Here is a 23,117-nt window from a genome sequence, read left to right as displayed (position 1 = left end):
AGAGGTGGACAATCTGACGCCTTGCAAATGTTTTGGACTACTTCTATAATCTCTGTCCATTGGCCATGCTGGGGGGGCTGATGAGAGTTATAATAGAAAACATCTGGAGGGCACCAAATTGACTATCCCTGGATCTGGCAAGGAATTTTAATGTATACATCTTGTGAGCTTCTCCTTGTATTCCTTGAGTCCTTCAATGTAACAGAGTGAGCTGCTGTTGTTTTTAGGAGTTGACAAGACAGTAAAGGTAGTTACCTCTGAAGTACAGGTGTTCGTTTTTGCTGTATGCTTGGAAAAGGATCACTCTGATGCAGCATTTCTCTCAGTCCTGTGTACAACAAGAAATTTAAGAAAAATTTAGAGCAAAATATACCTCCACAACAAGAAGTAGTTGCCCATGTTGTGGGTGAACCGTGAAAAGTGATCTTTTAAAAGCAATTTGTCTGTGAGGCGAATAAGAGATCTCATTAGACTGCTACATGTCCCAGAGAAAAGCATGTCTGGCTTTTGTTTGAAAGGATTGTGAAAGTGTGCATAGTTCAGGACTCTAGTTCTTGTGTTGCCAAGAGGAAAGAGTTCAATAATGCAAATAGTCCAGAGTCAATGAATAAAGTGGCAATCCTTTTTTAGGGGCCATGAAGAGATGATCAGGCTCAGGCAAGATCTATTTGGGCAACTGCATTTCATTTTAAAAGTAGTTTGTCTCTTTTGGAACTTCTGCACTTGAAACGGTCAGTGAAACTCTTGTGGTATGCATAGGGCTGACTCTAGATTAATGCATGCTTAAGGGGACTGGGAGAAGCTGACTTTCCCACCCACTCCTTTCAGCAGTCCTCTGAAAAGTCTCCAAGTTTTACAGGACCTGCTAAATGAGCTTGGCTATGGTGCAGGGGTGAAACTTGCATCTCAAGAAAGCAAACTTGGGGTTGGTGTGCTGGCTAAATTGAAATAAATTTAAGATGAGTTGTCTGAATATGGTGATATGAAATGCTACTTTGAATACAGAAATGTGAGTTTCCTTTTCCAAGATTTAGTCCTAGTATCAAAACCATGGACCATAAAGTAAGGCATATTATAAATAAATAAAACTATTACAGTGTATATAGGAAACTGGTTTCTTTAGGGAATATCTTAGTTGGGTACATTTAGACAGTCTGTTTGGGCCAAAGAGGTACACCATCATATCTAGTCAAGTGGAAGTTATCCCTATTTAGGTGACCTCCTTCAGCTAGTCAGTTATAATGCACGTTTATTTGGAAACAAGTTCCATTGCAGTTTACTCCCAGTAAATGTGCTTAATTTCAGCCGAAGTAAATGGGAGTAGATCTTTAGTTTAGGAAGTTCATGTTCAGTGTTGATTATATTTTTGTACCATTACTCTGGACAAACCTTTTGCACAGCTCCCCACTGCTTTGGCCTACTTCTTCTATGGCAAATTAAGCTTAGTAGTTCTCCCCTTCAAGATTTTTTTGATGCAACTCTGCTCCTAACCTTCCACTGATGTTCTTGGTAAGAACAAGCCATGTATCTGTGCAAGTTCTCATCCAGAGAGCAGCTTTCATGGCTGGTTTTCCAAATACTTGTGATTCACTTTGTGGCCTCACTGTGGGATTAAACATCGTATGTGCATATTGCTTTTAACATGTGATCCCAGCAAGTATGCAATTGCTGCATTTAAACATGCAGGGAAGCCTTGGCCAGTAACAACTTTCTAGAATGTGATGTATAATATTCTGTATAAAGATGAAGACACACTCAGAGTTTTTCTACACATGTATAGTATAGTTAATTACTACATGCATGCGCCTTCTGTTTGAGAATTTTGCAATGTCTAAAGCATCCCATGCTTCTTTCTGGGGTGGCCCTCTGTTGCCCTGACAACCACGAAAGGCTTATGCTTCTGTCCTGGAAATATTCTCTCCTTTTAATAAAGTACAGAGGACTAAACCAATATGTGCTATCTGGGAGGGATTCTTCTTTTTCTGGTTTCTTTGGCACCATCTTCCTAATAGCAGATTGCTCAGTGAGGCTAACTCTTAGTTGTGTTACAAAAAATATCTTCTGCTTTTGTGTAAAGGAATAATACATAGCTATCATCTTAGGTATGTTGCTGCTGCTGTTTCATATGATGGTTAAAAGCTACTACATTGGGAGCCTCTTTATTTAGCAGAAGCAATACCATTAAAAATTGTTATCTCTAAAAAGAGTAACTCTGAAACATTGCATTGTTCATTTCTTGGTAATGGTCTTGTATATTTGCCTTGCATGTAATGTTTGTAGAATAAGGAGAGGATCCACTCCCTTGGTGCATCTAGTTCTTCCGGTGCATGCTGGTTTGCATTTGGAGTTCCTTACAGCATTTCTGTTTGATTTCCTGCTTCCAATAGAAACCAACTCCAATAGCAGCAGCTTGCTGCCCGAAGAAGTCAGGCGAGCTCTAGGTAACCTTTGTGGTATAGCATTTAAGGCTGCCCTTTCTTCGAAACTCTGAGTTAACTAATGCACAGTGAATTGACTGTCTTGTTTTATTTTCTGAAAGCTTTGTATACATTTATACACTTGCTAGGCTTGCATCCTTGGCTGCTTTAAATAGCAACCACCTCTTGCCTGAAAGCTACCATAGATGCGTATGCAGTGATGCTTGCTGGATGTGAGGTTAATCTGGCTGTGCCATCTGTCACCCCAATTCTTGCCAGGGTTGATTCATCCGATCTGTCTGTCTGGCTAGACGAGGGTCCCCTTCTTCTCTCTCATCTCCATGTGCATCCCTCCTGAAGCTGTGCAGCTTGGTGGAAGAGAATGACCATCCCAGGTAGAAGAAGTGCACCTTTCTTCACTCAGAGGTGCATGGTAGCCCACTTCTTACTACTCCTTGGCAAAGCACTGGGCCTTTTTTCCAACTGTGTAATACAGTTGGTCTGGTGTATGACTTCGTGGCCCTTCTGAGAAGAATGTCAATTATCATTTAAAACTGTATCAATCTCTGCTTCATTATTCAGTATATGGGCTGCAAAGTCAAAAGTGGCTCATCAAAGCTGGTTGTGTATCAGCAGGAAAATCTTTACAACTATTAATATACAACAGAGCAAGCTAACTGCTTGGAAAATATTTTGAAGAGTCGCTCTACTTTATGACTTGCTGTCAAGTAAACAGATTTGCGGGGGTATAGACAGTAGAACTAGAATATGTTAGGGCAGTCAGGTAGTGAGGTGCTTCTTCAAACCATAGGCACAGATACAGGCATCTGTTAGGGGCTGAATGTGTGCATTTGTATATTTTAGTATATACAGTCTAGTATATATACTAGAATATTTTATTCTAGTGGTCCATAAATTTTATTTTTGTGTTTTTCAAATGACTATAAGCTCCTGCAGGAGGCTTTGGATTGGGAAGTGTTACACAAATCTTAAAGATTATTTTTATAGGAGAAAAACATAATATATAAAACTCATTCTCCCCCTGTGGTCAGGAGAACATTCACATGTGGATGGGAAGGCAGGGCTGGGAGCTAGTCACCTATCTGTAGCCTTTGCTATCTAAGGCAGGGGGCTCTGTAGGGAATGTGGCCTAGGTCCCATCAGTCACATATCTGTCAACTGTGGACTTCCTCCCCATTCACCTGTCTTCTTTCTGAAGTGAATCAGGTACCAAGACTAGTTATGGCACAGAGGTACTCTTCTGCATGAGACATGTTGTCTCATGTTAGCGGCTATGGGGTTCAAGAAGCTCCTCACAGTTACCTTGGCTCCTGGCGGCATTTGTACTGCTTCTGAGAGGTTTGACAAGTTGATAAGCTGCTGTAGTTCTAGGTAAGCCCCATCTTGGAAGTGGAAACAATGCCTTCAGACGTTTAAGGTGGTATAAGGATACGTTGCCTTTTAAAAACACGTAATGCTGATTCCTGTAGCTGCTTCTGTAGCTGTGTGTAGCTGTATGTACATTCAGGGCATGCAGACACTATACTGCACAGTCTAGTTTTTGCAGCACAATGGAGAGGTATCACAGTAGTTGTAAATGCCCCCATTATTTTTCCCGGTCTAGGAAATATTGGTGGAACAGAGGCAGCTCTCTCCCCTTGACATGCTAGCAACAGACCCCATTCTAGGATAGATGTAGGAATTGCTCTATTTCCCATTCTTTCATGGAAACATTGAAGCAGAGCGAGTCAGACGGTACCTTCCGGGCTATCAAGTCTGACCTCCCACCCCCAGCTCCAGCTGGCTCCGTTCATGATATGCCAGTGAGGTGTAGTGGTTAAGAGCATGAGACTGGGACTCAAACGATCTGGGTTCTAGTCCCTGCTCAGCCATGGAGCCAACTGGGCGACTTTGGGCCAGTCACAGGCTCTCAGCCCAACCTACTTCACAGGGTTGTTGCTGTGGGGATAAGATGGAGGAGGAGATGTAAGCTGCCTTGAGCCCTTTGTAGGAAAAAGGCAGGATATAAATCAAAAACTAAATAAATTAAAAAAGTAAATATGCCTACCATGAACCATGTTTTTCCAAGGGCAATGTTAAGGACTATGGTCCTTCATTACCCAACATCACTGCAATCCTTTTTATTGCGCAGGGCATCTGGCTCCTTCAGATATACAGATCCATCCATCATAAAAGATCAACTCCTTCCCACTCCCCCAAGTTTTCCTTCCATTCCCTGAGGCACCCTTTTTAAGTCTCCCTATATTGCCTCTATGGGCTCAAACGTTTAATTGAAGGAAGAACAGGAATGGTATAAAGGGGATCTTTCTTGATTCACCAGGACAGATCTGCCTCTCCTGAAATTTGTCAGTTGTTTGTTTGTTTTGACTATAGCCTTGTATTGCTTTTGAGCCTTTTGAAGCTCTTGCGGGATCCACCAAATACTCAGAGCCAAAGGGCTAGAACTACCCTTCTCTATTGCTCCTTTTATGGGACCCCTTGTTCCATTCCTATGTACTTCAAATTTGTGATAAAAATGAATGTGGAACCTTCAGAGGAAAAAGTCTGGTTATACTCTATATGAGGGCATTTTGTCTAACCTTAAGGTCCCTAAAGCAAATTCTCTTAGGCTCTCTTGTCCATTTGTTCCAAGCAGTTGGAACAATCAGAGAGCAGAAAGTGCCTTGCATTGAGATGTTGAGCCTTCTGGATTAAACCTTTGGGCTTCTTCACTTCCTGGGCTGTTGCAGTTCCCAAATCAGGCAACAGTAGATTCAAGAAAATCTCCTCTATCAGCCTATCTTAGCAGATACCTCCTTAGATGCCAAGCAATAGATAGTTGTTTTGTGACCTCCAGTGCTGTAGCAAGATGTAGCATGTAGCCTTGTCGTTGACATGGTGACCTTCCTTTCCAACATTAGTGTTTCTGTTCTGTTAAAGAGGCCTTGGAGTTTCACTGAAGGCTGTTGTAGTTGAGATAAAGGATAAAAAAGGTTCTTTGTCTGCCCCCCACAAGAAGGTTGATGACAAGCTTTCTACTTCCATTTTGTTCTGCTTGTCTCCATCCTATTCTTCCCAGAATAGATGTGATGCTAAACCTAAGCAGCAGTCCTGTAAGCCAAAGGGTGTTCCAGCTAACATCAGTATCCAAGCAAACAGTTCTTCTTTTCTCTTATATCTTGACTAATTGCTGGGAACAAAGGCATTATCTTCTTCCAGTGGGTGGTAGGCTTCAGGCCATTCTGGATACCTTGAAGGTCATTATCTGAGACAAGTGGGTGATTCAGACTGTTTAAGATGCTCTTCTGTGGAATACTCTCCTACCTCCCCTGATCTTTACAGGCTTTCTCCTGTCTTCAGCAACCAAGAGAAATGCAACAGAGTTTCCGGAGTATTCTTCATCTCCTGGGGATGCAGGTAGTAGAACCGTTTCCAGGCAAGAGAATGTTACTGTGCATCTTCGTTGTTCCAAGAATGATTCTGGACCCGAAAAGACTAAACAGGTTCATCATAAAGAAGCTTTCCTGGGTAGAGATCATTTGTTGCAAATGATTTGTTGCATTCTTGTAGGTCTGATCAAAATAACTTGAAGAGTATCTAGGAATTGCATTTGGTGCAAATTGTGGCACATAGGCTAACTGGTGCATGGACCATATAACACCTGCCTTGCAGGCCCTGTTGTTCTTGTTATGTTCCGTCAAATCATCTCCAACATGGCAACTCTCCAAAATGTCCTGTCTTTAACAGCCCTGCTCAACTCTTACAGACTTAAGGCTATTCCTTCCTTTATTGGAGTTGATTCATTTCATAGTTGGTCTTCCTCTTCATCTTCCTCTCTGACTTTCCCTAGTACGATTATCTTCTCCAGTGAGTCCTGCCTTCTTATGCTGTGTCCAAAGTATTACAGCCTCAGTTTTGCCATTTTTGCTTTTAGGGAAAGGTCTGGTTTGATTTGATCTAGGACCCACTTGTTTGTCTTACTGTTGGTCCAGAGTATTTGCAAAACTCTCTTCCAGCACCATGTTTCCTGAAAATGTTGGTTTTAACTTTAAAACCCTAAGTAGCTTGGGACCAGACAATCTAGAGGAGCACCTGTCTCATTAGGAGCCAGTCTGAGTGTTAAGGTTTGTAGGAAAAGCCCTTTTGAGGGCACTGTTACCCATAGAGGCCTGTTTGTCAGGCACATGTGAAAGGACTGTCTCCTGTGTCACTCTCAAGTTATGGAATGTGCTTCCTCAGGAGATATGATTGATCCCTACTTTCTTGACTTTCAGAAACAGTATGAGGGTATCTGTTTTTCATCTAACATTTAAATAATGTAGTCATGTTAATGTTCGCTTGTTTTACTGCTTGTACTGTTCTTTTAAAAATTGTTTTAAAACAAGTGTATGCAAGAGTAAAGCAAAATAGATTCAATTAAACAAGGCTATCAATAATTATATGGTATCTCCAGAATTAGGGACAGTATGCCTGGGTCCAGCAGTTGCTGGGGAACATGGGGAAGAAGTACTGTTGTACCAGCTGCTTGTGGGAGCCTTGTGGCCAGCTGTTTGGCTACAGCAGCGGTCCTCAAACTTTTTGATCAGGGGGCCAGTTGAAAGCTGCCGGTGCTGGCCGCGGGCCGGAAAGATGGTGCCTGGTCGTGTGCGCAGGCCAGCGAGGGGACAGGTGCAGTGTGTGTGGGTGCGTGCACTGAGGTGGGGGTGGGCCGCACAGTGAAGCATGGGCAGGAGCGCATGGCGAGGGGAGGCAAGGCGTGGGCGCGCAAGGCAGCGGCTTGCTTTCTTGGAGATCGTTTTCTCTGAGCGAGCAAACTGCTGCCTCCCGTGCGTGGGGTGAGGTGGGCGGTGGTGGGCGCACTCGTGGGTGTGTGTGCGGCGGGTCCAAATGGGCATGGCAGGCCAGATTCAGTCCCTGGGCCATAATTTGAGGACCCATGGGCTACAGTATGAATAGAATGCTAGACTAGTGGACCCTTAGTCTGGCCCAGTGTGGCTTATTATGATCATTAGAGCATGCAGCTCAGCCCCGAGTAGCATACTCTGGATGCCGGTGATCTTAGCCATATTATTTCAGTTCCTCTCTTAGTTGCAAGTTTTCCTTTTTCTGAGTGACAGCTTAACCATCTTGAGTTAGGTGACTAGGTAGTTTCCACCTTACAAGTAGTGATTATTCAGCATTGCCTGCTCAGAATATTTCCCTTCCCTTTAGAAATAATTGTCAAATTAGAACAGATTAGATTCCAGAACTAGTTTCCAAGTTTGCAGGCCTGGTCTTGGAGACTGATAGCATGTACCTTTTTTATGTTGCTTCTGTGCGTATCTTCTGATGGATATGCATCCATATGACCAAGAACCCTTGTAAAGAAGTGTTGTTTGCTTAAACATGAATGCTTTTTAATCCTATGCATGCTTAGACAAAATCCTGCAACGTACCAGCATGCCCAGAAAAGTCTAAACAGAAGTACAGTTGTGTCCTTAATTTCCTAAAGCTGACCCTTGTGGTATAGCCTGGTAAGTACTAGAAAGTGTGGATAAGAAGTCTGTTACTATGGTGTAGAGTCTTCCAAAACTTTTATATTGAATGGTCCTCTAAAACAATTTTGGGCAACTTCCAGAGGCCATTTCCCCCCTGAAACCCACCGGAGGTCATACCCTCCCCTGCTAAAGATGGGCATATGCAGCCCACAAGCTGTGTGCTGCCCACCCATTTAAAAAAGTACATGATCCCAGATAGAAGGACCCAGTTCTTCTGTCAGACTTTTTCTGTCCATAGTAATTCAAGGTCCCATAGCCACAACAATTGCCAGTGTGAACATGTAATGTGTTAACAAGACATTATTCTGTCGGCTTTATTCTGCTGAATTTTTGATGGACAAAGGACAAAATTTGGGTTTGGGGAGCAAAACTGGGTTTTCTTCAACAGCACTGACACATCCTTTCTCACCAGGTGGAGGTTATCAGGAACCCTGGGATTGTTCATATGCTAATATGTGAAGATTAGATCCAGTTCTGATCTCCACTTCTGCAGTCTGATTTCTGAGTCTCTGAAGAAGTCAATAGGAGATTTCTTCAGGGCTCCGTTTCATGTCTCTCTCCTTACTTTTAGATGATAATGATGATATCTTTGTTATGGTCAAGAGACTAGACCAAAGTAAAACATTAAAAGACAATGCAGAAATATTGGGAGAATATCAGTAAATATTAGCCATTGGTTAGACAGTATGCATATTTATTCTTGAAAATGAGAGAATGTTGTAACTGTGATTAAAGTGTTCTGGATCCATAAGCACTGAAAATTGGTTTTGGAGGTTTGAAGACTGTTACCATGCAGCTTTTTCATGTAGTCAGAGAAACACCAAAGGTTGGGGCTGCTCATTGGCCAGCACCCGTGATGTCACCCATGATGTCACCAGATGTGACAGCCCTTTACACTTGTTGTGTGTGCTTTTCAATTGTTTATGACTTTTTTGGGGGGAGTGTATGATGAAATATTTAAAAAGTATATGTGCAGCTCTAATTTTAGTGTATACTTTTAGAAAGAAAGAAACATTGCACAGCACTTCAAAGCTCAAAGGTAGTCACAAGGATGTGGGGTACCTTGCAAGTTGTGTTTGCCTGCAAGACAATTTGCAAAACTGGTTTTATACCACAGGCCCCTTGTTGAGCTTTGTGTAAAAATCCATTCTTAGATTCATTTGGTAATTTCAGCCTTGAAACAAGAAGAATGCTATTTTCTCTCTCTATGCTTGAATTATGGGGAGGCAGGTTACTGCATTATTGGCAAGATTAGATGGATATTTTGAATAATTTGAAAAAGATTTATTTGTTTTGAATCACTCTCATTTTTGTCATTGTTAATAGCATTTAAAGTCAAGCATTTGCCATATGTCACCAGTAGGGGGAGTCAGTATCATGTTTGTCCTTCAGCAACCGGCCTTTTCTGGACCTCAAAGGTTACTTCTGCAATAGCACACTGAGATCAAATGTTTTCTTTCTTTCTGGCATGATTCTTGCCATCTCACTTTGACTGTCCATCCCACAGATTAATTAGGTATCTTAGGAAACAATTTTCAGTCCACACTGAATTGCCTTTCTTACTTTACAGTTGCAACTTTTAAGGAATATTGAGTGAAATTGTGAGCAGAACAAATGAGTGCTTCACAGAGCTGTGTTGCTGAGCCTTATTCAGTCTATATTGTGACTCGTTAAAAATAATCAAACTATATCTGCTGGTGAATCTATCTTCATTTTCCAAGAAAACCACATTTCTAATTTGTCATTGTCATCTTCTTTTTCTTCTTCAGTTTAAGGACTTGACTGTTCTAGGAAATCAAAGGATGGCTACAGCTTAGCATTTTGATCTTGTCTGGCAATAAGTGACTGTTGAGTGCTCTTTAATTTGTTTCCCTAGATTAGAGTTTTGTAAAAGTTCTTCTCTTTAAAGTTATTGAGCAGTAGACATTGGCAAGGTGCAGCCAGAGTTGTGTTTGGGATGAACCATGAGAGCTTTTCAGGCTGATGTGATGCTTGTATTTTTGTGGGATGGTATTATTAATTGAAAGAAGCCAAGGAAAGGGCGGTTCCATTGCCTTGGCAAACTCACTGGGGTGGGTGTGATGGTGACATGCGCAGAAGAGGACCTGTGGAAGGAGCTGATACATAATACCTGCCTGCCACTTCCTTCCATATCCTCCTTTTTTCCCCAGCTGTGCTCATTCCAGACTTTTTGAGCCTGGCTGTGAGGAAAAATAATTGGGAGAGGGGGTTGTTGTTGTAGTTAATTCAATTTCTATGCTGCCCCATAGCCAAAGCTCTTTGGGCAGTTTACAACAATCAGGTTAAGGGAGAAAAGGTATAAGGACTGCAATTAAAAATACTCTCCACCATCTATTAATTCTTTCTCATCACCAATTCTCACTCATCCCCGTTGTTACTACTTAGTAAATGCATGCTTTCTCCCCAGATTAGCATATAGTTCTGTCACAGTACTGGTCCCATATCAAATTGATTATGTCCTCTTTCTTTTCATCAAAGAGTTTTAACCACATTTGTATGGCCTCAGGGCAGGTTTGGTTATTCTAGGAATAGCGGGAAAGTAAATTTGGTCAGGAGTTCTTTTGATCTGGAAGAGTATATGGGGCCAATTTCCAACTGCACCCTCTATGAAATAAGCAGATACATACACTGGTTGTATTCCTGTTCTGAATACTTCCCTCTGAATACTCAGATGGCTACGTATAAAAATAATTTCTTTTATCAGTTGTGATTGATTTACTAGTTGTAGCTGCCATTTCTTCAGTTCACATTTTAATGTAATTAATTTCACATTTTCAAATCAATATGTGAACCAAAATACAGTTATGCTTTGAAATTCACAATTAACTGAATTTGCCTAGAGATTCCTCCATTCAAAACAAGCGTGCAACTATTCATGTACTGAGGAACTGTGTGCACAGAAATGGAAATATCCAAAACCACATTATAATAGGAAAATTGATGGCAAAATATGCATATTAGGCAATACTTCACACAAAGTAAGGCAGCCCTGGCATGAATTTTGCACACTTTAATTAGTGTCTGGATTGTCATTCTCTCTATACAGGGCTGCCTTTTAAAATAGCTTGGAAACTAACCAACCCAAAATGCACCAGCCTGACTTTTGTTGGTTATCCAGTGATTGGAACAGAGAATTTGGACTATTGAATGGTATAGACATGCAATAAATACTCTTGTTGATTGTTCATTTTAGATCTCAATTTAAAATGCTGTCCTTAACCCTTAAAACAGGCATGGAAAACTTTTTTTCAGTTGAAGGGCCAAATTCCAATCTAAGAAATGTTTGGAGGGCCACGTTTCGTTTGTTTAGTGTGGTCTAAGGCAAAGTGGGTATGGTTAAAGACAAAATGGGCAGGGCCAAAGTGTAATTTTGCCCATTTAAAGACTGCCCACAAGTAAACATGTCTACTCAGAAGTAAGCAGGAGTGAATCACTGAACAGAACTTTCAAAGAACACCCCAAATATCAATTTTCAGCCGGCCTTTTCAGAAGTAAGAAGCACATCATTTCAGTGGCTTTCTCCCCAACCCCTGTCCTTTCTCTCCAACAGAAAATCTTCCTTATTTCTTTGCTGAGAACTGAGAAAGGGAGGATCTTCCAGTGCTCATTAGGGAATTAGCAAGAAGACACATGCACATGGTAGGCATGTCACAAGCAGAGCCGGCTGGAGCCGGGGGTCAGACTAGATGGCCTGGGAGGTCCCTTCTGATTTACTTTGTTTCTGTATAACCCAGAGCTTTAGAACTATGGAGCATAATTTTATTGCAAAACTAAAAGTAAACCATGAATGTGTACTTGAGCAATTTTCATACAGAGTAAGTGCACAGCCAATACTTGAAGAGCACATTTTGTACCCATTTTTGCAGCTTTTTTAAAAGAGGTTTTTAAAGAGATTTTAAATTTTGAAGACCAGGCAAACTGGATTAAATGCTTGTGTAATTCAGTAATTGTATTACACCACAGTGCCACTTAGTGGTCTTTTAATACAACATATAGAAAGGCTGAGAAGCAGAACCCACAGAAAAAAAGAAAGAAGGAAAGAAAGAAGAGTACACTACTCTATCTTGCAAAGATCTTTGGGATCTTAATGAGGCCTTTTGATGCAGAACTTCAAGGGAGAACTTGCGGCCATGCATTCCTTTGGAGTTCAACTGGAGCAGCAAAGTAGCATACCAGGTGTGGGGGTAGGAGAACTAGAAAGGAAAGTTGGGAAGGTGGGGAGGATGAGTTCAAGCTGAGCTGGAGACTGATCTGTAACTCTTGTTTGAGGATGCTTTCTGAAAAGGGTTCGGTGCAGGTGGGAATGAGGTAGAATGGGATTGTGGTGGGTGGTGGGTGGGTACCAAGGCACATGGTGTGCAAACAGTGCATGGAGGTCTCCATCCTGAGTGCTAATGGGTTTACTACCAGCAGTGGTACTGCTTTTGATGCTTCCTTTGATAGGGCTTCGGACTGAACAATTCAAAGTCCAATTGTTCAGTCCAAAGCCCTATCAAAGGAAGCATCAAAAGAGAGCCAGTGTGGTGTCGTGGTTAAGAGCATGGGACTAGGACTCAGTCTGGGTTTTAGTCCCTGCTCAGCCATGGAGCCAACTGGGTGACTTTGGGCTAGTCACAGACTCTCAGCCCAACCGACCTCACAAGGTGAGGGATAAGATGGAGGAGGAGAAGGATGTAAGCTACCTTGAGCCCTTTGTAGGAAAAAGGCAGGATATAAAATCAGGGGGGGGGGAAAGGGGGGGGGAAGCAGCCGCAATGGCTTTACTGCAGTAGAGGCTAGGTAAAGAGAAGGCTTCTCCAGCATGGTGGCCTCTAGATCTGCTCTACTAAAGTCCCCACCATCCCTGACAATTGGCCATACTGGCTGGGGCTGCTGGGAGTTGTAGTATAAAACATCTTGATGGCCCCAGTTTGGGGAATGCTGGTGTAGAGTAAGGTGTCTCATACATCTTTATAAAATGAAGGCCTCTTTTCAGACAAGGTGTTTGTGGAATACTTCAAACAGCAGTAAGGCTGAGATAAATGTAACAACTCCCAGAGAGCTTTAATTCTTTTGCCCTGCTATTTGCTGTGCAATTCTTCAGTTGCAGGTGCACACACAGAATTCATATGCGGAAAATGCACACACACATACACACACATTCAAGGCAAAATGATGAAAATGGAGGGTGTGCTGTTTTGAACTGTGATATGTGAAATATAAATATCACAGTGTAAACTTTTTTTAAAAACCCAAACATCTTGCTGGGGCAAAGTCTCAAAGCCTCTGTGGTCCTTCTGTCGCAAGTCAGTCTGTAAAGTCCCTGCTGTTCAGTAATTTCAAAGTCAACTGCAAGGGTATTTCAGAAAGCAATGACTATCATACCACATGTTCAGAACTTTTTTTTCTAAAGTGGTGTTATATAGACCCATGGCATTCATCTGAAATGCAAATGGCACGTTTCTTGTGACATACTTAGGTTTTTGTTAAAATGGTTAATCTTGCATAAGAACATTCATCAGTTGTTCTCAACTGACAAAATACTTTATGTAGGAGTCAGGAATTCATAAATGGTAGTAAAGAGCAAATACAGCTGTTTTTTCAGATTGCATTACTAGTTGCTGCTACAGATTATTGCTAAGCTACAAAAGATGGCTTAGAGCATGGGTCCTCAAACTACGGCCTGGGGCCTGGATCCAGCCCGCCACGCTCATTTATCCGGCCCACCATGCCCTTTTGGACTCACTGCATGCATGCCTGTGCGCATGTCTGCTGCTGCCCACATCGCCCTGCACGCAGGAGGCAGCGGTTTGCTCACTCGGAGAAAGCGATCTCCAAGCGAGCAAACCACTGCCTCGTGCGCCCGCGGCTCTTCTCTCCTCTCCTCTCCTCTTCTCTCCTCTCCTCTCCTCTCCTTGATGCATGCATCCGCTTGCGCTTCACCACGCGCCCTGCCCCACTTCAGCCCCTGCACCTGCATGCACCACCCCCACCCCGCCCCCTTGCCAGCCCGCGCGCACCGCTGGTACCACCTTTCCGGCCCCCAGCACCAGCACCTTTCAACTGGCCCCCTGGTCAAAAAGTTTGAGGACCCCTGGGTTAGGGTCTCCTTGCATGCCACAAGGGAGAAGCTTCAGGAGGATCCCCCAGTGCAGTGAGAGGAGCGAAGCCTAAAAAGGAGAAGCTATGGAGGCACAGAACGCCTGTGGAAATATGAGGGTATGTAACCAGCCCTGTTTTCCTTCTTTGAAGCAGCCTTCCCGTCTTCATCCACAAACATAATAATTATGGTCTCATGCAGCTTTCTAACCTAATAGCAACTGTATGTTTTGGAGTAAAGCTGCCAGCATTTCTGACCTTTGATACCTGGCACCTAGTTTCTGGAAGGCACCAGGTTCAAAAAGGCTTATCTAATGTGTAGTGGGTTGGAGCTAGATTTGATAGTCAAGGCTCTAAATTCTGTCTCACCTACAACTTTCAATCTGTCTTACAGATTTGTAGAATGACAATGATCAAGCTGATAACACTGTTTTGAAGCACACTGCGGAAAACACATGCACATGCTAATAACCCTTATGCTTGTAAATGGCAGTGGTGGAAACAGTGATGATATAGATCTAACAGAACCAAGTTGTATCTGTACAGTCTCCTTGGGGTTTAATATGCTTTTCCAAATCTGTGACATTCTTGCTCCCTCCTTGTTTACACGGAATGGATGGACTTCTCTGGATTGTGCCCATATTATAAATGATCTGATGCTTTGGTGGTCAGTGAGCAGAGCACACATTTTACATGCAGAAAGATACAGGCTCCGTTCTGAGGCGCCCAAGTTTAGATACTGGGTGGTGGAGCCAGGAAAGATTTCTCCTTAAGATCTTTAGAACGCACTCCTCACTGGCACATGGTACTACTAAAGCTAAGAAGGTTTGCATTTGGTCAGTGCCTAGGACTGCTGAGGAACCCCATGTAGTTGCCCTGAGCTGCATGAGGCAAGAAAGACAAGATATAAATGTATGAAATAATAAAGAATAAAATAGAGCTGTCTTCCCCAGTTGAGGGCCATCCAGATATTTTAGATTGTAACTCACAGTACTCACTATTGTCTATGCTGGCTGGGACCGATGAGAATCGCACCCAAAATGTATGGAGGGCACCATGCTGGAGGTGGCTGCAGTAGAGGACTATCACTGGGCCAGTGACTTTATTCCATGTAAGAGAATTTGGTGTGGACAATGTAGGTCCTTACCTGTTAGCTGTATGCTGTGCAAGGTATATAAAGTGAAATAAGTCTTGGCATTGCTAGAGAGGAAACAACAGTCAATAGTTGAACAGCAGCCAAGAGAAATGACTTTTTTTAGTTGTATCCATGTAAACAGAGTTGCTGGCTAAGGCATTAAACGGTGTAGTTCACAGACGTCATTTAATTGTGTGCAACTCCAGAGCTGTGTTTTAAAGGATATATTGCTAGAAATGTTAGCAGTCAGATAACTGCTATCTCCAGTTAGTCATCTCCAGTCTGTCATTTTTCTTTAACTGTGTGATATTAATGTGCAAGCTATCTCTCTTGTAAAGAGCCACCTTTTTACATTAAGTTCTGCATTGTTCTTGCTAAAGCAATAGTTCTATGGTGTAACTGGTAGGGTGTGAAACCTGGCACTGGTGTTTCTGTTTGCAGACAGCACAGTAAGTGGCTGCAAGTGCGGATCTGTTTGCTGGAGCAGCCAATCTGCCGGCTCTTGTAGAATACCTAATCATTTTGCTGTCACTCTCTGACAGTGTCTGTAATGTGAATGATTTTGTGTTGTAGTAGTTCAAGTTGTTTACAGTCATCCTAGGCAGACTGAGCCTTGGTACAAGTCCTTTTAGTGTATGTTTCTTCTAGCAAGATGTGTTGTTTATTTTCTGGCTGATTTCTTCCTCTCTACCCTAGAGAGAAATGAAGGATTTTTAGCCATTTTATTTCAGAAGATGAGTGTTGTGAATACAGGGAAGTACAACATGATGGTGATTTCAGCACATCGCTGGAGTTAGTAAGTTTCTTACGAAGTCTTTTATCAGAAATGTTAAACGTTGTTCCATTTCCTTTTCAGCAGTGCAAATACAATCGGGGTGGGTATACTTTGAAGATTGTTTCCATCCAGACTTGAAACTGTTGTTTGTCCAATGCTGTTAATTCTTTTCCCTTTGGTTATTTTCTGCCATTCTTGTAGTATCCTCTACAGGAACTGGTTAGCACTTTTTTGTTTTGTTTTAATTTCATGGACAAGAGTGAGTGCTAGATTTTGTCACAGAGAAAGTGAAAGTGCCTAACAAGGTGTTTACAGCCATTCGTTAGGGAATAACGGCCTGTTGTTCATATTACTTCCAGTGACTTGAGTTCTCTGGCACTTTACAAAGGTTTTTTTTTCCTCTCTCAAAATATGCTTGGCATTTGATTTAACTTCTAAGTATTTTAAACTGGAAGTATGAGTCATATCGATTACTGAGATAGTAACCTACAAAATTGCTGACTCGTAATGAGAATGTCTGTATGATTAAGCCTTCACAATCTATAGAGAATTAATTCTTTGCATGTTAATGAAGTTCAATGAGCAACAAATGTGTCATTCTGTGAGCCTGGTTTTAACTGTAAGTGGATATGCTAACTCCACTGTAAATTAGCATCTATGTTGTTTTGAGCCTCTGTATTTGTTTTAAACTCAAATGCATAACTACCCTTCTGGCTGGGCCTGCTTTTTCTGTTTCGACTGGGGAGCTTGAGCTCTGTCTCCATGAAACTGCCCCAGACAAGGATAAAATACTGGTCTCCATTTGCATCTCCACCGATTCTTTCTACGACCTTCTTTCTGACCGCAGGATTATGTTCCGTTGTCCTGGCCCTGTTGGAAATTTCAGAATCTGGGAAATCCTTGCTGACCTGCATGCTGTTATGTCATACGGCTCCATTTGTGAGAATCTCCCAAGAAAAGGCACTATCGCTCTTGCTTCAGGCCTTTTTGCACTCATTCATGACCATTATTTTACAAAGTTGCTGTTGCTTCCATGCCAGTTGTTTAACTTTTGCATGGCTTCTTCTCTGTGTGATCCCAGGCTATCAGGGACCATGTAGCGAACAGAATGATATCATAACACTAACAGCTAAATATATTTGATGATATGATGAAAATTGGAGGAAGATTAAATCCTTCCATTGCCTTCTCTCTGAATTGGGAAAGAGGATGTGACTTCATTTCTTAGGCAACCAGGCTGTCATTCTGTTTTGTCATGCAGTACTGGTGTTTTGTTGCCCATCTTGGCGCAGGACTCTAGACCTGGTACAACCCCAGTTAATCATTGTTGTGCAAAGTTAATTGTGGCAAAATGTAGTTGGGTATGACAACACATCCTCATTCTCTTAAAGAATTCGTTAATAGGCATGGGCAAGGGTCTACTGGCCTAAGCATTTGGCAAAGGGGGCATAGTCCCTCCTTCCTTAGTCCAGTATTCCCTTTCTTGCAAAAAACAACAACAAACAAACTTGTATAGCCGTTCCCAGAGAAATGTAACCACTGGAAAAATGCATTTTACAGGAATGAAAATGTTCCCCAGACGTTCCAGCCCCCATTTCAGATCAGTATTGATTGGTCCCAGATCTCCTGAAATAGTAATTCCTTTATCCAATACCTGATGGATACCTCCAGTGAGTGATTGAATTCTTGAATGGTGACAAAATAACCTTCAGTGGTCCAGAAAGTTTTTTTAGCAGTACATTTGCTATGCTTGTAACAGTGCCGCAGGGTTACTTCACTTCATGCAGCTACACTGTATTTGTCATCGCTAGGGCTTTAATATCATTTATTAATCTGCGGTAGCAACCTTTTGCTTTGCTGCAGTTTTTGATTTTGTTTATGTAAATAAGTGATTCAGTCAGTGGCTAAAACTCTGGAAAAAAACAGTATTACTACTGTTGACACACCTTTTTATTTTCAGAGTAATAGGGACTTGTCTGATGTTGGCAAAATCAAAACTTTAGTACAGTAAGCTATGAACAACTTTGTATAGTAAATGGGGCATTTTTGTGTATTTAAACAGAAGTTATGGGATATCCAGATTATGCTGGTGAAGTATATGCTTGGCTGAATAAAAAGAAAAATATTCATTCAAGTAATTGTTCTTCTCCCTCCTACCCTTTTGAAAACAATATAAAACTGGCAGGGTCTGATTTTTAAAAACACTGTTTTACTTAATCCTTCTCTAATTTATGTTTCCAATATTTTGTGGTCGGTCGGTCGGTCGGTCGGTCGGTCTGTCTGTCTGTCTGTCTGTCTGTCTGTCTGTCTGTCTGTCTTTCTTTCTTTCTTTCTTTCTTTCTTTCTTTCTTTCTTTCTTTCTTTCTGGATAAGCACTGAGTATTTCTGAGAAGTTGAAATTGTGTTGCTTTTTCCTAGAGTTCAGTCAGATAATGATATTATCTAATTTTCTACTTTATTGACAGAAAGCTAGTCCACACAGCTTTATTAGTGAGCTCTATAATAATGACGGGGAATTATATGTACAAGAGTTTTACATGTTTTACCCCAGTCAGTGAGCTCATCTTAGACATTTGATATGTGCATGTCCTGGGAAGTTACAGAGAACACATTCTTAAAAGGAGAGTCTTGATGCTGGTGCTGCAAGTACCTTTTCCCTTCTTCCTCTTGCATTAGCTGGATAGAGATTGACCTTTAAGTTCCATTCCACAGACTTCTTCCTTTAATTTGGCTGAATGAGTAGAGAAGAATTAATTTGGTTCCTTTTCTTCTCTTTGTTGTTAATGGCTATGACGGTATTAAATATTTATGTATGGACCTGCATGCTCTCAAAGATTCAGTTATTTAAACTGAAGTCTATTTCCTTCTCTTTGTAAATGCAGAATGTAGCAGTTCCCCTAATGTGGTAATTAATGGTCTCTGATGAGAATTAGTGTGTGTAAACAGTATCTTGCCGATCAAATCAAGAGCAAATGATATATTGAGGGTTTCATTTGTAGTGCTGACATTTGAGGGTTTTGATCGTAGTGCATTATCCTATGAACTGGGAGAGTCATAGGAAATAGGGACAAAAAATTAGGCATGTTTCAAAGATTGTAATTGAGCTGTGAAACAGCTGCTTGTTTTCAACTTGAGAACCTTCTCAAGTATGGGATCACAGGATGAAACTCAGCATAAATGGCTGTGTACTTCTACATTGCCCACAGCAACAATTTCCACTACAGTCATCTCCATAACAGTTCTCTTTTCTTTTGGTGGTAGGGAAAACCCCTGCCATTATTCTCATGTGAATTGCTGCTGTATCTTCATGGGCTGGATTTCTCTGTTCTTAATTTTAAGTCTGCCAGTGAGACTTGGAGGGAAAAAATAATGTGGATAATGATTATGTTTTGGTGATGGAAATGTAGTTTTGTAAGTATGTTTTAAAAGCCCAACCATTCTGTAAAGCAGCTGACCAACATGGGGCAAAGAAGCATTGCATATTACATGTAAAGAGAACTTGTTTCTGCAGTCCATATTTTGGCCAAACATACTAATGGCTTGCTCCTGTAAGCTACCATTCTCTAGGATCAGGCTGAGGGGTTCCAACCTAGCTTCTCCATGTACCTGTGCCAGGTCCATATTCCAGGGCTGGCTCAACAGCAAGCATTGACACAGCTTCACCAGTCTCAGTGGTGTCACAGCTTCACTGCATCTACCTGTATCATTATTTGGCCATCTGTATAACATCTGTATTATATTTGCAGCAAATTAATGTGATATAGAACAAATACTTTGTGCTCATGAGTTCTACATTTCTTGGGTTTCTTTTCTGTTTCCTAGCCTTTAATTTCCCTATTTAGTGTCTTTGGTATTTTTTCCTATTATAGAACGAAGACACGGTTCAATATGTAAACCTTCCCCATCTCCAGCTTCTCCACCCTGCAATTCCAGGGCATCACTAATACAGATGAAACCGAAATCCTGTATCAGCGGCCATAACCCTGTCAACAACAACTCAAAGCCATTCAAAACGCCCAAAGACAATCTAATTACCTCCACTAGCAAACAGCACATGGTCTTTTCTTCAAAAGTATCAAGGGATAAACCCTGGTAAGTTGCTATTCTTGCCAATCATTGATTTTTCCTTGTTTCTCAATATTTCTTGTATTAAATTTCCCCATCTTTTGAATAATGGATCTCTTTGGAGCTTCGAGTAATGGGTAAATATGCTTTTAAAAATAACCTGTCTTACAAAGGAAATTACAAGATGGATATATTGTTTTTATGGTGTACCACAAAATGGTACCTCCTCTGGGGATAGTGGTTTTTACTGTGAAATTTGAAGATTATGGCTAAAGGCTAAGTAATGAATGATCCTGTCTTCAAATGTAATAAAAAGAAGCAAAACTTCTCTTTAACTTTGTACTAGCTTTCAAGTGAGCCTGGCTAGGTTCATTGGATTTGGGGTGATTTACTTCTGAATAGATAGTAAAGATTGCACTGGTAAGCTCTGAACACTTCTGCTGCTTGTCGTAGGAGTAAATTTCCTACAATTCAGGGAAACATTCTTCCAAGAAAGTAAGTGTCTGTGTCTGGACCTGCCCATGCTATTACTCATTGCTGCCTTGAATTTAGTTCAAAAAAAGTGTGTGGTGGGGGGATTACCCAGCCTCCCTATCTCGTTTTGTGCCATTTTATCTTCTCACCTCTTCCTAATTTTAGGAAGAAATAAGGTTGACAGGCTTACTAAAAGGTTGCAGGCTATCTCGAGCAGTTTTCAAATGGAAAGGTCTGATAAAAATATTTTTTAATAAAGACAGAATAAAAATTAATTATTCTTTTGCTTCAAATGATGAAACTGAAGCAGGACTGAAAAACAGTTTTTCCCCCTTATATGCAAACAAATCTGGAGTTCTGCATAATTGAACTCTCACTTATTAAAAATATTTATATCAGCTTTTCTGTGTAGTACAGTCATAGGAGCATCTGTGTCGCTCCTGTGATGGTAGAGACCAAGTTCTCCATTGACAATGGTTCTGTCTGCTCAGCAAAAAGAAGCAGGAATGCTACGATGCAGACTGTAAGGGTTTGATGTACGTTGGTGTATCTGCCCTGCTCACTTCCTGCAGTGTGGGCATATCCTCAAAGAAACAAAATTCATAGGAACGATAGCTATCAAGCAGTGTTAAAGTACAGCTGCATCAGTTTATGGATTAGAACAGTTTCCTTTTAAACCAAGAGTTTATTTATTCCCTTGTGCTGCTCTGTTGATATATCACAGTCCAATATGTGTTTACTTGGAAGTCTGTCCCACTGTATTAAATGGGGTTTTTACTCCCATGTCCATAGATTTGTAACCTAGTGTTCAAGGAAGGACACAGAAAGTGGGATAGGGATAGCCACAGGCATGGACCATGTTACTTATATTTGAAAAAGATGTCGGGGAAGGGCTACTTGTTTATGTCAACTTATTTTTTTTTATTTATACTTTTATTTATATGCCACCTACTACTATAGGCATTGTTCTACATGCATTCAGGCTATAAGATATATGAACTGATTAAAACAATGTTGTAATATTACGCTGTTGAATGGTCTTCAAGCTGATCACAAAGGAATTTTGATGATATAGCATCCTAAGTGTTTTCAAGATGGATATATGTATTCCCATCGTGCAGAATGGAGACAGAAGCTTCATTACTTAGAAGAAAGATAGCCTGTCTATCTTAGGAACTAAGATTGACAGAAATGTTTGTTTATAACTTTTTGATGCAAGCACTTATTTCCATGCAATAATTTACACAAACAACTTGCTTATGAAAAGCATACATCTACTTGAACAGACAGTAGCTCCACAAGGTCTCTCGTGGCTCTTACTGTGGAAAAACCCAGGTTGGCCGGTAGTTTTTACTATTTCATGTTTTCTATATTCAGATGGTTCTTTCTTTATTAATCATATTTATAACCTGGCTTTTTTTCTTCAAGGAATCCAAATTAGCTTACATAATCCTCCACTTCCTCTCTATTTTATTCACTTGGAAAAAATTAATCAGAAATAGTCAAGAAATGGAAAATATTGTTTCCATGCCAGATTGACTTTCTTTTCATTGTAGGCATTTGGAGATGTATCAGTCTTAGTTAATCTTATCCAATGCATAAGAAGCTAGTAATAATGATTACTAGGCATTCAGACAGAGAATAAAAGATGTTGCCAAATCTGTCTCAAAAACCAACTCCCCTTATTCCTGGGATACTTTAAAGAGATGAATCACATACATAGGTGACTATAGGAGTTTTAAAAGTCCATTTTCCAGAGCTAGGTTCTAACATACTGTGGTAAAGCAATCCATGTTAGGTCTGAACAGTTCTTAGCTAAGGATTGAAGACATTCTGTTACACTGCAGTGCAGTTCAAAAGAGTGCTCAAAACTGTATTTGAATCTGAAATCCTAAGCCTGGATCCTTTAAGAGAGGAAAGCTGCCTGTATATTTTAATTGGCTAGTTTCCTGTGATCTTGCATATAGGCAGTTTATTCATGATATAAAAACAGGAGCCTCCATTAACAGGCAGTCCCTGGGTTATGAACAAGTTCCATTTCTGAGAAAATGGGAATTTTCTTTTCAGCCAAATTTGTATGCATGTCGAATCATGTATAGTCAGTCCTCCACAGGGATGAGGGGCACAGGACCCCAGTAAAAATGGAAAAATCACAATTATCTCTAGCCTCCCCCCACCCATCCAAACTCACCAGTGCCTCCTCTTTGCAGCAAGGAAATGCTGGAGAGATTTCCCTCTCCAGATGGGTGCAGCAGGAAGGCATGTTTTGGAGGCCTTCCCTCTCTCCCCTTTCTCTTCCTCTGCCTCCATAGTGGCAACAGTTTTCCATAGTAATTTTTAAAATCCGTAAGCTTTAGGGCAGTTCGTTCATAAATACAGGTTGTTCATAACTCAGACTTTCGTAACTCAGGGACTGCTTGTATATCCTATATTTGTACCGTGTGGACTTGCACACATGCATGCAGAACTTGCCCCACTCCCTTTGCCCTAGCACAAAAGAAAGGCCACTACTTTTAGGCAATGTGGCATTGATACAAGCTACTTAGAGTTCCATAGCAGTGGAGAACACATGCTTACGGGCTGGTCCAGTCAACACAGCATGAGATGGCCCTCCC

At 41.2% G+C, this 23,117-nt stretch overlaps 1 protein-coding gene across 2 annotated transcripts in view; it reads left to right on the top strand.

The window, feature by feature from the left end:
• Positions 1-23,117, top strand: part of ATXN7L1 (ataxin 7 like 1) — a 65,440-nt gene that overhangs the window by 3,576 nt on the left and 38,747 nt on the right. Inside the window, exons 1-2 of one of the 2 annotated variants that reach the window (XM_044423254.1) lie at positions 15,199-15,984; positions 19,833-20,055. In XM_044423254.1, the coding sequence (XP_044279189.1) occupies positions 19,913-20,055 (143 nt within the window). In that variant the 5' untranslated portion in view covers positions 15,199-15,984; positions 19,833-19,912. Of the gene's footprint in view, positions 1-15,198; positions 15,985-19,832; positions 20,056-23,117 lie in introns of those variants that run through there. The other variant, XM_044423253.1, reaches the window with a different exon arrangement.

This window comes from Varanus komodoensis, unplaced genomic scaffold, assembly GCF_004798865.1.
Source record: "Varanus komodoensis strain SLA01 unplaced genomic scaffold, ASM479886v1 scaffold13_3, whole genome shotgun sequence".
Taxonomy (NCBI): Eukaryota; Metazoa; Chordata; class Lepidosauria; order Squamata; family Varanidae; genus Varanus; species Varanus komodoensis.
Note: the sequence above shows the minus strand (reverse complement) of the source record. Positions and strands in the feature narration are given on the sequence as shown.